This window comes from Cydia strobilella, chromosome 6, assembly GCF_947568885.1.
Source record: "Cydia strobilella chromosome 6, ilCydStro3.1, whole genome shotgun sequence".
Classification (NCBI taxonomy): Eukaryota; Metazoa; Arthropoda; class Insecta; order Lepidoptera; family Tortricidae; genus Cydia; species Cydia strobilella.
Genome location: NC_086046.1, coordinates 17,490,259 through 17,504,163, shown reverse-complemented (window position 1 = coordinate 17,504,163; position 13,905 = coordinate 17,490,259). Strand labels below are relative to the sequence as shown.

General features: G+C 38.8%; 1 protein-coding gene across 2 annotated transcripts in view; it reads right to left on the bottom strand.

The window, feature by feature from the left end:
- Positions 1 to 4,672: 4,672 nt before the first annotated feature.
- LOC134742445 (FACT complex subunit spt16) overlaps positions 4,673 to 13,905 on the bottom strand; it is a 261,308-nt gene continuing 252,075 nt past the window's right edge. For both annotated transcript variants that reach the window (XM_063675604.1, XM_063675605.1), the window contains 10 exons: positions 13,270 to 13,509; positions 12,390 to 12,588; positions 10,872 to 11,269; positions 10,039 to 10,252; positions 8,746 to 9,000; positions 8,359 to 8,506; positions 7,759 to 7,894; positions 6,716 to 6,995; positions 5,556 to 5,717; positions 4,673 to 4,883 (listed from right to left, as the gene is read on the bottom strand). In XM_063675604.1, the coding sequence (XP_063531674.1) occupies positions 4,877 to 4,883; positions 5,556 to 5,717; positions 6,716 to 6,995; positions 7,759 to 7,894; positions 8,359 to 8,506; positions 8,746 to 9,000; positions 10,039 to 10,252; positions 10,872 to 11,269; positions 12,390 to 12,588; positions 13,270 to 13,509 (2,039 nt within the window). In that variant the 3' untranslated portion in view covers positions 4,673 to 4,876. The remainder of the gene's footprint in view (positions 4,884 to 5,555; positions 5,718 to 6,715; positions 6,996 to 7,758; positions 7,895 to 8,358; positions 8,507 to 8,745; positions 9,001 to 10,038; positions 10,253 to 10,871; positions 11,270 to 12,389; positions 12,589 to 13,269; positions 13,510 to 13,905) is intronic.

Below are 13,905 nucleotides of genomic sequence, written 5' to 3'. Positions count from 1 at the left end.
ACCTTATAGACCTGTACCAATAACTTCTGAGGTTATAAGAATATTAATGTTGCTTATTTTTTATATATAGTTTCCAGACCATATACTAAACCTAAAAATAATATTTTGTGTCATCCTAGGTATTTGCTTAGGTAGAAATTTAGGTATTTCTTTTTTCAATCAGCATTCTGTAAAAAAAATATTCGAGACGAAATTCTTTGTTTCCCTGTAAAGGCAAAGTGGCTTCCGACGTACACACGCATTTTGTGTCATTTTCATCCACGGGTATAATGGCATTTAATAAATACCTAATATTGATCCTAAAACGCCTAAAAAAATATTAGAGTCGGTAAGTGAAGTGTTGTACTTTACAGAACATTGTTATATGTTATTCAAACAAATCTGTGTCAAATTCATCCACCGCTTTTATTTAAAAAAAAATTTTTTCTAATTAACACCCTGTATCTGCCACAAAAAAAAATTCATGTTATTAAGTTTACGTCTACAATATTATAATACCACATTGAGACATCATTCATAATTTGGGTCATTTTGATCCACGGTTTTTTTACTATCTGGCAAAATAAAACTCAATTGAACAAGAAGGGCGTGCGCGGGGAAGGGTACCTACGCGGGTGGGGTGCTTATTATACTTGCCGCAATATCAGCTGGCGACTGAGATCTTAATACTATCTCCTTTACCCTTGTTAAGACCAACCAAGAGATGGCATTATGAGCTGTCTCGCTCTGTTACATTGTCTTATCAATCTTACCGTAGTAGGTATATAAATATAATTAAAAATAAACTGTAGGCTGCACTCCTCATACTGACCAACATTTGTGACGTTCCTAATGAAAAGGTACCACTTTCTCTGACAGGTTATTTGTATAAAGATATAATCAAATTTCGTCTTTATGGTAAACGACAAAGTGGTACCTACCTTTTGATTGAGAATGTCACAACAGCGACTTAAAAATTACTTTTGTTTCGATTTTTAGTAGACTGTTTAAGTTTATTTTAAGACGCAATTTATTGTGATTTTTGTTATGTTTAAGCGTGGCAAGCAACATTAATTACATTGATGATGATGTTCATTAAATACAATATTTTTTCATACTATACTGAACTGTCACCCTATACATGAGAATGAACAGCGCCCTCTTGACAATGATCATATATTACTGGTCAGGCTTTAATATGTGTCATAATTTAGTAAAGTCCCCTTTGTGGATTCTAAGTTTCCGAGTTACAGCAGTTTAGTGAAAGCGTTTTTTTTTTAATATAAATTAAGGGTTGAATAAAGAGGAAAGAAAATTTGATTATTTTTGCGCTACGACGCACGGTTTAGGAGATACAGCCCTATAAAGTTTTTTTTATTGGTTTTTTCTTTTTTACATTGTGTTTTTTGTATATTACTTTGGGGTTTCATAAAGGGGAACGAAAATTTAATTATTTATGCGCTACGGAACCCTTTGGGAACGAAAATTTTATTATTTTTGCGCTACGACGCATGGTTTAGGAGATACAGCCCTATAAAGATTTTTTTTTTAAATTTTGCGTATTTTTAAATATAAATTATGGGTTGCATAAAGGGGAACGAAAATTTTATTGTTTTTGCGGTACCACGCACGGTTTAGGAGATACAGCTCTATAAAGTTTTTTTTCCTGGTTTTTTTTTGTTTTTTTTTTTAAGTATTAATTACGGGTTTCTTAAAGGGGTTTTTTTAAATTATTTTTGCGCTACGACGCATGGTTTAAGAGATACAGCCCTATAAAGTTTTTTTTTTTTAAATTTTGCGTTTATTTTTTTAAATATAAATTATGGGTTGCATAAAGGGGAACGAAAATTTTATTATTTTTGCGCCACCACGCACGGTTTAGGAGATATTATATCTATATATATATACTATATATAGCTATAATAGCTCTATAAAGTTTTTTTTCCTGGTTTTTTTTAAAGTTTTAATTAAGGGTTTCTTAAAGGGGAACGAAAATTTGATTATTTTTGTGCTACGATGCACGGTTTAGGAGATGCAGCCCTATAAAGATTTTTTTTTTCATTGTGTTTTTTGTATATTATATTGGGGTTCCGTAAAGGGGAACGAAAATTTTGTTCTTTTTGCGCTACCACGCACGGTTTAGGAGATATAGCTCTATAAAGATTTTTTCCTGTTTTTTTTGTTTTTTTTTTAAGTATTAATTAAGGGATCCTTAAAGGGGAACGAAAAATTGATTATTTTTGCGCTACGATGCACGATTTAGGATATGCAGCCCTATAAAGATTTTTTTTTTGTTTTTTTTTTCATTGTGTTTTTTTGTATATTACTTTGGGGTTCCGTAAAGGGGAACGAAAATTTTATTATTTTTGCGCTACGACGCACGGTTTAGGAGATACAGCCCTAAAATGATTTTTTTTCCACTTTCTTTTTTGCGTTTTTCAATCTTAATTAGGGGTTTCTTAAAGGGATTTTTTTTAATTATTTTTGCGCTACGATGCACGGTGTAGGAGATACAGCCCTATAAAGTTTTTTTGTTATTTTTTTTCATTGTGTTTTTAGTATATTACTTTGGGGCTTCATAAAGGGGAACGAAATTTTTATTATTTTTGCGCCACCAAGCACGGTTTAGGAGATATTATATCTATATATATAGCAATAATAGCTCTATAAAGTTTTTTTCCTGGTTTTTTTAAAAGTTTTAATTAAGGATTTCTTAAGGGGAACGAAAATTTGATTATTTTTGTGCTACGATGCACGGTTTAGGAGATGCAGCCCTATAAAGATTTTTTCCTCTTTTTTTTTCTTTTTTGCGTTTTTAAATCTTAATTAGGGGCTTCTTAAAGGGAAGCGAAAATTTGATTATTTTTGCGCTACGATGCACGATATAGGAGATACAGCTAATACAGCCCTATAAAGATTTTGTTTCTTTTTTTTTTTCTTTGTATTTTTCATGTATTACTTTTGGGTTACATAAAGGGGAACGAAAATTTTATTATTTTTGCGCTACGACGCATGGTTTAGGAGATACAGTCCTATATATTTTTTTACAATGCATCGAAAAGTGCGTTTCCTACGGAGCCATGTCGTGCGGAAAGTACTGCTTTTCCGCACTAGTGCTTTTTGTTTTCATTTTTTTTTTACAGTACATATGGTGCTACTTTCTCGCACTAGTGCGGAAAAGAGCACTTACCGTGCATATGTCGAAAGTTTAAAGGGCCATATGTACTGTAAAACGTACGATACACGTGCGAATAGGTAATTCGCAACTCGTGTCGATTTAAAACACTCCTTTTAATAATTAAACTTATTTGCCATGACATGTTTTTTTATTTACTCGCACAATGCATAGTAAAACATTGTATGATACACGTGCGTAAAGATGATATCCGCACTTGTTGCATAAATAGCAATTTTTTTTATCAAAGAATGAAAGAAAGTCACGGTATTTATAACCAAATTTTACTTTAGTGGTACCTTTTCCCTATCACTGTCACAAATGTATGTGGCGTTCACGTAAACGCGATATTTTTAAGATTTCCCTGCGCAATGTTGCCAGCTCGCTCGCAAATCAAACATGTACTTACAGTTCTTTTGCATAATGGTGACATTGTACAATATCTATGAGATTTAAATAGGTAAAAGATAATTCGACGCATTCTTTGCTTGCTTGTTGCTTGTTGTTGTGTTGTTTGCGTAACTTCTTTGAATAAGTTGCGTTAATTTGGCGCACAGGCGAAGTAAACATGCGTTGCGTACGGCAAGGTCACGCCGCGGCCCCACCCTGCACGGCCTCCGTTGCCCATTCAGACCGCCCGCTAGCTTCGTTTGAACGCAAATAATATTTTTGTAATATTTGTTTATGCAGTGGATGCAAGTGACACAAATTCATACATCTTATTTATCCCGCATTTCAAATTAATAAGATGTAAACTCTAATATCTTTAATATTCTTTTGTAACGGTGACAGCCTGTTACAACAAAATCATCAAATATCTTATGAAGCTATGCCTTAATAAGACACAAAATCATTTAATGGACCTATTTAAACGATTAAATTCGACCTAAGTAATTTTTTTTAACTCTAATTTTTTTTTGTGTCATTTAGAATATTATGACATAGTATCAGATTGCAGTGGACGTAATTGACACAAACTATGTTTTCACACTAAAAACACTATCCTAAATGCAACACAGTTACATGTTTTCTCTCGAATATTTTTTTCTCCAAGATAATTCAAAATAAAAAATAATTACCACAAAATAACAAATTACTAGAAAAGCAAATTATATATATGACACAAAACAAAATGTAAGATTTACATCTTAACAAAGTATTCATAAGCGAAAACAGAATTGACTTTAATATTTTTATAACCTAGGGGTCAAAATATAGCCAGCGGTACAGGTCTATTAATGGCAATTTAATTAAGGTTTACGAATTGACAGGTAGAAATAATTTTATTCTTAGTCCATGATGCCAGATTGTGTCTGAACCAAACTACAAAATTCCGTGTTCTAAATATATGTAATCTACAAAGCTGTAGAAAAGTATTTTTGCTGTAAATAATGTACAATTAATTATGACAATTTAGTGCGCTTGTGATAAGTTAATAAATCAGTTAACGAGATTTGTTAGACTAACTTATTGTTATTTATTTTTCGCGCGTCATTGACAGATAAATAAAACATGATGATAATAAAATCTTACATTTATTTCAAGTGTTTTTTTTTATAAATTAACGTAATGGAATCGAATTGATCTACATACATACAAACAGGCAACTTTATTTTGAACATACAGACGGACATGGTAAACTAACAGTTAAAATTAATTAAGACGCGAGTCGTGCGTGGATTGAGACCCCTTTAACTCCGCTACTTGAGATAGTTTAACTTCCTATTTCCTGAAACAAACAATATGCCATTACTATTGTGCTTATAAATTAACTTTGAAGATTAACCCTTTTAACGTCAAGAACCCTAAAGGGGCCCACTGACTATCAGTCCGCCGGACGATATCAGCCTGTAAAGGGGCCCACTGACTTATCAGTCCGCCGGACGATATTGGCCTGTCAGTTAGAACAAAAATTTGACAGTTCCGAACAACTGACAGGCCGATATCGTCCGTCAGTGAGCCCCTGTAAAGTCGTCGTGTAAGAAGTCGTGCCCGTGGCGCCAAGAACGCTTATAAGTGCTATGGCGTACGTTGAAAACGTAACCTTTAACGTTTACATTACGGTTTATATTTGCTAGCTTATGCTAGAGATATTGTAGAGGTCATGACGTTCTTGGGTTTGACAGATGGTGTTCAAAAAGTTAAGAACAAAAGAACCTTAAAGAAAGTTGTATGCTGTCAAAGTAACCTTCACGCTTTCAAGTAAAGGCTCCCGATTCCACCAGTGTGCGGCACAAGTATTTTTGTACTAAATACTGTTAGTGCCGCACACATTGCTCCGATACATTGCTAACTACAGAGTACGATAAATTCAGTCGATCGACCAAATACCACAATGAAACGAAAATCGCATGCAAGTTCTTGAATCGTCTAAACGAGGCTTAGGAGTAGTCGTGCTTACTTTTGCTTCTTGGAGCTGCGTTCCTCGCGCGAGTCGTCGCGGGAGCGCTTGTGGCGGTCGCCGGAGTGGCGCTTGCTGTCGCCGTTAGACTTGTGGCTGCTCGACTTGTGGTCGCGGTCGCGGTGCGACGACTTTTGGTGCTTGTCGCGGTTCTTTGACGGGCTGCAAATTACATTTACATATTTATATATTTCTTAGTGTATTAGTTGTTGCGTTTATCTGACGAATGCGCCTCTGCGAAAAATGCTAACTGATCGCATACGTAGTCGTATACATGCTTATGATCCCATCATACAGAAAAAAGGCCTAATATTTGGTTGAACTAATCAGCATAACAGCGCCGTTTCCGATAAAAAATATTGCTTGCAACATGTTACATATAAGCTGTTAAGTTAACTAGTAATCATCTTACAGACGATGCTTTATATATACACGGTGGCTAAAAAATAAGTGCATTCCCGTTGCCAGGGAGGTTTTGGGATTATACTGAGAACTTTTACTATGGGACCAACCCCGAAATCGCGAAAAAAAATTTTGGCTGTTTCATACATTTTGGCTGGTCCATTTTCTATGGGAGGGTAATTTTTTTTTCACGAGGTCGTGGTTGGTCCGATAGTAAAAGTTGTTCAGTATAATCCCAAAACCTCCCTGGCAACGGGAATGCACTTATTTTTTAGCCACCCTGTATATTTATATAGATATTTCGAAATAGCGCATTTTCTAAAACTGGACGCGTCTAAGAGGAATAATATGTGACGATGACAAACTCTAATAAGTTGAAGATCTTATTGCCGCAATGCGACTTATCGCGGCTTCTCACGACTTGACCTGCGTGAAAGGATGTCGATGATGATTGATAAAAACTATCCCATATCCTTTCCCGGGCCTCACATTATCTCCATAACAAATTTAATCTATATATGTGACGTTTTCAATCAAAAGGTACCACATTGTCGCTTTCCATAAGGACAAAATTTGCTTGTATCTTTATACGAAAAACCTGCCAGAGCGTCCTTATGGCAAGCGACAATGTGGTACCCTTTCCTTGAAATCGACACATATACGCGTGAAGAGGTAACAGACAAACAGTTACTATGGATTTATGACATTAATATTAGTAAGGATTATGAAGTAGGGTTATGTTTTATTTTAAACCTTACCTGCTGCTACTATGTTTCGACGGGCTCTTATGACTTGAGCTCTTGTGATTAGAGCTGGAACTCTTGTGATTCGAGCTCGAGCTCTTATGGTTCGAGCTGGAGCTCTTGCGGTTCTTGTCGTGCTTGCTCTTCTTGTCGTCGAAGCGCGACATGTCGCGGCCGCCCTTGCGCTTGCGGTCGAACTCGGCGTCGCCGCGATCGTAGATACGCTCCTTCTTGTCCTCTTCGGCGGCCTCGCGCTCTAAATCTGACCAGTCTTTGCCAGATTCCTCTTCCTCTTCTGTAAAGTTAATATTTATATTTAGAATATATATTGGTGGTCCTTTAATGTTCGCTAAACACTGAGTTTTGATATAAGCAGAGCAATAAGGCACAGGCAGATTTTGAACTTTATTTCCAAGTGTCAGGGTTCAATGTTGTGCAATTCCTGACATCCTTATGGGGGTACGTTAAAGGAAGACACTGGAACGCACACTTTAAATCGTTTTGCTTCTGATTTTCTCCTTAACTTCCATCGTCGCGATTTCGTGTCAACTGAAAACTGACTTATACGTCTCAATAGCGCGATACCAAGTAATCTGCTTTTATATCAAATTATTTAAAACATATGAAGAAACAAAAACACTATTTTGAAATGTTGAACTGGGATTTGAAGTGTTGAGATGTCATCTACATTGAGAAATGCCAACAAGTAATGCCAGAAAGAAGTTATTGAGTACTATACTACCCATTCGCTTCAAGTTGGCAGTCGGGTACCGATACAAGCCGTTACATGAGAATGTCACAGGTAAAATTACTATGCTTACTTTATGTAATAATTTTTGTGATTATATTAAATGTAAGTGATAAAAGTAGTTGTAAGGCCAGGATTACACTTGTAAGCTTTACTTACGTAAGTAGGGATAAAGCTATTTGCTAGAATGAGATAACAATATTCATATCTCATTCTGTAAAGCTGTGGTGGCCGAGTGTAAGCGGGCCGGTAGGTAACGGCCATCTTTTATATAATATTATATAGTATAATTTTAAGGTGGTAATCTTACCGTCTCCTTCACTGGACCCGTCGGACACGTCGGACGCCTCGGAGTCGTACTCGGAATCATCCTCGGATTCCTCCTCCGACTCGACGTCGGTCGGCTCGTACGCGTCGTCCTCCTCTTCTGAATCCTCGTCCGCTTTCTGTAACACATACGAAGGTTTATTTACGCTGAAAGATACAATTAGGTCCCAAAAAACAGCCCACGCTATTTGTCGTAATTAAAAAGTAGGTGGCAGTTACGGAATGCTGTAAGGAAGGTAGTCAGCAGTAGAAGTCGCTAAGCGAGCGAAGTTAAATAGTTTTTAATTATTCGTAGACGTCTTTGTTAGGAGAAAAGCGTTGTGTGCTGGATTCGAGGGTGCCTTACCAGACTGAAAGGAATTAGAACCTTCTATTCAGTAGTTTAATGTGAGTTTAATTTTATATTCAAATGGCTGCGCCGATGGTTGAGACAGTCCACGGACTCAATTCGCAGTGCGGCGCTGCCATTTAAATATGGATCGTAATAAACATTGCTTTGAGTCTAGCCTAGCCAGACACTGCTTACTCGTGCCACTATGGACATAATGGACCCTAATACATGTGTAATAGAGTTGAAACTCACTTGCGCAGCGCCCTCTTCATCCGACTCGGGGTCGAGGAAGGACCAGCCGCCGTTGTCGAAGAAGCCCTCGATATCGTCAGTGATGGTCTTCATGACTTTGGTCCAGTTAAGAGATTGGATGCCCTCCGAATAGCGGATGTCGCATGAACTATAAACAAACATCAATTTTGTTAATTTTAAACGCCCCAGACATTTTGGCTGCGTGCGAGTCCAATTTAAAATACGTGATGATGCGTAGTTTTGTAAGTAATTCTGCAAACATAACCTTAAATCCCACCGATTCGATATTGATATAGAATTAAAAATTTAAAACCATGTAGTTTTTTGGTTGACCCATATTCGGCTGGGATTCGAGGGGTTAAAAGAGAGGCAACTAAGAATACTCACTTGAGCCACTCCTTGACATGGTCTAGCATATTCATAGGCACAGCATTGACCATGGCCACCTTCTTCGCGTAATCCTTAAACACGAACACCATATCGAAGTTCTTGAGATGGAACTGCACTCTCTCAAAATGGACCAGTTCCACATCTTCAAGTGCGATGACGAAGGGCGGCCACTCGGTGAGGTTGACGAGCGCACCCGACGTGGGCTGCAGCAGCACCGTGCTGCGGAACGGAGCGCCGGGGAAGCCCAGCTCTCTACGGAGGGATATCAGGGTTAGTGTACGAGTGTACAGGGGCTTTAACTACACTTTTCTGTCACTAATTGTCGTTATTAATTATGTAACCAAAGCCCAGGAAACACTACTAAAACGATTAGTACAGTCGGGGACGTTCCCGGTGAACAAAGCTGAGCCGGTGAGCTAAATTCCGCCTCCCATAGAGACAACCAATTACGATGCATTAAGGATTCTTTATGTTAATAATGAAAAGGGTAAAACAGGTAACGAGACAAACAATAGGTATACCTAAGGACAGTTTATTAGTTGTTGTTGTTTAGGCTAAGTTTCGCCTCCCCATAAAGATAAAATAACCAATAAAGATGCATTTTGGATTCCTTATCTTAGTTTCCAAATGCCGCCCGCCACAAAGACAATGGACGACAATAAACTTTACCTAAGCTAACCTTTTTTTTTTCAACACCCACATTTTTAAGTGCCATGCTGTTGGTCATCACTTTTATGATATCGCCTGACGGTCTGCAAGACGTTTAAACGATTTCCCCCCTTAAGGTGGTTCACCGGTAATGTTCTCGATTGTACCTATCATATTGTAGCTGTAAATTTGACAGATATGGTAGATATATAAGTAGATGTCGCTCTATAATTGTTACTCCGGCCGTGTGGTAAAGTAGATGTCGCTCTATAATTGTTACTCCGGCCGTGTGGTAGTTACTGTAGCAAATAAGCGAAAATTTCTATAATTCTCAACTTCGTGGAAACCTTCCGCAACATTCACTTCTTGAACATCTGCAGTAACAAGGACTAGCAGCGTAAGGAGCACGGACAATAGCGGCAGTGGGAATCATAGATTTATCATCTTGTCATAACGATAAATAAGTGATATAAGGTCTTCGAATACTGCAGAACATAAGCAAAGTCTTAGACTTGAACAAAATCTTGAAATCGATATTCAGCCCATGCCACAGCTCTGATTTGCTTTATTGCAAACACGTCAAAATAATCCTCCTCTTAGTTACCTTCCCTAATCCTACATTTTAGAGCCATAGCTTCTCACCTGAACGGGGTATCGAATTCGATCTCCTGCTTGGTCATATTTTCCACCCTCTCGCAGAAGCTCTTGAAAGCGACCTTAAGTTTGTGCCGTAATTCCCTCTCACTCTGTTCGGCCGCCAAGTCATCGCGGTCGTGCATGTGCTGGTGTTTGCCGAGATCGGTCGTGATCTCACCCACTTCTGTGTAGAACTGGACGTCTACATGTTTCTTTTTACCTGGAAATTGAAAAGATCATTGCAAGAGGCAGTAACTAGCAAGGTTCCCTTTGTCTTCTCATTAAGGATCATTTTGAGTAAGATTAAGAGATGGTAATTATAAACTGAAATAGATATCATGCAATAAAGAAAACGTGACCAAGTCCACCGGTGGCCGAGGCGGGAATTAAACCCGCGTCTTCAGTTTACGCGGCTTACGTCCTGACCACTAGACCACCCGGCCACGGCGGTACCCGTCACAAATTCTCTGGTGTATGCTGTCTTTGAAAGGCTACCCGCCTTTAGTTGGCCATACTCTGCGAGGTAAACCCAGTCCGAAATGGTGGAAATGATGATGGATTCATATTATCGGTTGATCAGATGTTGGTGATGATGCAGAGTAGGGCTAAGAGGTTAAAATACATCGTAGTGCCGTTTTATTAAACCAAAGAAAACTCGCCAACAATAAAACTTGCCCGAAGAAATTTAATATGTTCGCTCGCCTTTTGTGCTCTTGCCCTTCGGCTTAGGTCGACATCACAAAAGATCGGTTTGAAGGCCAAAGCGATATTTGCATTTCCCCTTTCTTGCGAGCTTTATGCACCGAGTTGATTTAATTAAAGTACCTAAAATTTCTTACCAAACATTATAGCATGTTTCAAATGGAAATGTAGCAAAATGATCATTTCTCCATCACACGGTTGGAAGAACGCATTCTTTATATTATTATACAGTATATCCACTTTGTCTCCTCGCACTGATGTAAATCTGAATCCATTTGTATGCGCTTCGAGCGATCCACTCATTCTCTTAGTAACTATATTCGGTCTTATGTACAAATCCTTTAATTTCGGGTTTCCTTTGCTCTGTGATAATACTAGCGTGTCTTGTTTGACTAAGTCTTCTTTTTCGCGTTCTTCTGCCTCTCTTGTTTTGAATTTCTTTTGCACCTCTTTGATGAGTCGGAAGCCGGTGTTGAGGTTGGCCGATGGCGGGGAGATTTCGCCGGGTTCTTTCGTGTTTGTGCTGCGGTATGTGCTGTAATAAAAAAAATCTTATAAGTATGCTTTTAACACTTTCAACGTCACGTCTATCTGCGGCGCGTCGCGTTATGGTGAACGTCAGTTGACGTCTTTGGGGGCGTTCAAATATTACGTAACGCAATTTTCGAAGATTTTTGACCCTTCCACCCGTGTAACGCGCCGTAACGTTTTCGTGTACCGGGGGGTACCTACCTAAAAGTTACGTAACACCCAAGTGAACATTTTTACCTAAAAGTCACAATTCTGTTCAGCAAAGTATAATCATAAAATTGAAGATATGAGTGAGCGTGACTGAGGAGTGTTATGCGAAAGAGGTATGTCAGGATCGTAGCAAGTGGAAATCCGTGGTCTCTGTCTCTGTCTACTCCTCCGGGAAATAGGTGTCTATGTATTTTATTTAATTAAAAAAACCGGCCAAGTGCGAGTCGGACTCGCGCACCGAGGGTTCCGTACTTTTTAGTATTTGTTGTTATAGCGGCAACAGAAATACATCATCTGTTAAAATTTCAACTGTCTATTAATTCATAATTCATTAGTTATCACGGTTCATGAGATACAGCCTGGTGACAGACAGACAGACGGACAGCGGAGTCCCGTTTTTACCCTTTGGGTACGGAACCCTAAAAAAACATTGTTACGTAATAACGCCTTGTTCTACAACTGTACTGTAGGTGAGGGGGGGGGGGGGGCTCATACTTGAACGCCCCCTTAGCCGGCGAAAGGGTTAATTAACAAAAAAGACAAATATTTATCTAACTTAAGATTGTCAGGCCTTACAATTGTTACAAATAAGAAATCAATAAACTAATTGTTGCTCGCTAGCTGTTCACATTGCGACCAGTAATTTTATCAAAAGAAAACACTCGCCCACGAAGTAAAAACACCTCCATTGGTCGAACACATGCCTTAGATTTTAGATTCAATGCTGAGCAGAGGTATTCTTCAGAGAATGTTGGTATAAATCTAGTCAATAGGCACACACAGAGATTGCCGCGAGAAGCAGCTCGGTCTATGTAGACTAGACTCGACCGAGGTAAACGAATGCCCGACCGCGGCAAGTTCTTCGCGAGGCGGATCGTTCTGTGTAGACCTGTGGAGGTTATTAAGCAACTTACACTTCTTTAACAAATGTGGCGTCCGGCTGCGCGTAATTCCCGCCCTCATTCCTCCCCATAGTGGCTCCGGGATGGAAGAAGTTGATACGCAGGTACGTGTAGTCGCCCTCGACGGACTGGGAGATGTTCTTGATGGTGGAGATATGGAATGGTACGGGCACGCCGAATACGGGCAAGATTACCGTTTCATATTTGCGGTCTGTAAAAATGAAGATGCTAAATAAGTTATACGGGATATGAGTCTTAATTTCAAACTCGGGTAAATCCATCTGTCAGATTATGCGATTTTAGTATTAGAAAAGTTAATATGGTAGATATTTGCTGAGAGGGTCGAATGAATTTACCCGAGTTTGAAGTTAAGCGACACGAGTTTGAAGTTATTTCAAAACATTTGTCTGAAATTTGGAAGAATAAATCGGACAAACTTTAGAATGATCTCGGCGTCGTGATCTTCCGTATCGTCTCATTATCCTTTCCACCGGATTGCTTCGCGAGACGCTCCTTAGCTTTCTCGTTTAGAGCGATTGCGAGCTCTTGTTCTTTATTAGGGTTCCGTACCCAAAGGGTAAAAACGGGACCCTATTACTAAGACTCCGCTGTCAGTCTGTACGTCTGTCTGTCACCAGGCTGCATCTCATGAACCGTGATAGCTAGACAGTTGAAATATTCACAGATGATGTATTTATGTTGCCGCTATAACAACAAATACTAAAAAGTACGGAACCCTCGGTGCGCGAGTCCGACTCGCACTTGGCCGGTTTTTCTATTATTTTTGTCTCTGTGAGCTGTAGACTTCGCGAACCTCCATGGCGCTTCGAGCTCGCTCGGTCAATGATTAAGTCGAAAATCAAATGTAAAAATTAATACAAAGATTACTTACCAACGTAAAGTTTAAGCTCCTTCACCTCATTTTCCCTCGGCATCTGACTAACACTCTTATAAGACACCGTACTCTTCCGTATCTTCTCGTTATCCTTCCCACCGGACTGTTTCGCGAGTCGCTCTTTAGCTTTCTCGTTTAGAGCGATGGCGAGTTCCCTTTGATGCTCTTTACGTTTTTCCTCGGAAGAGTGCTCTGTGCGAAGCTTGGACTCGATGACGGCTGTGCGCTTTCCTCTGCCTGTAATGTTTTTTGAATTAATATTTGCAGATTAATTTGAATTAGAAGCAATGAAAAAAGTCAAATACTGATATTACTAATCTATTGGCTACGTTTTAAGTCCGTGGCGGGAGAAGTGATAATACTGATAATCGTGCTTCATTTCTAATCTAAATAAAAAGATTATGGGATGATATCTCTTCTGGACTTAGGAAAGGCTCTGATGATTTTTGGTTACATTGATACTCGGTGGGTCTTAACATTAACACGCTAAAGAATTTTGTATGGAAATATCCACACTAACTGACCCATGCTCATTACTCTCGAGTGTGTGATTAGATTACTAACTAGTTTGTTATGGAATACATGCATGTTGGAATTCACTGGGTTACACGCCGTGCAACTGACGCATGCTAA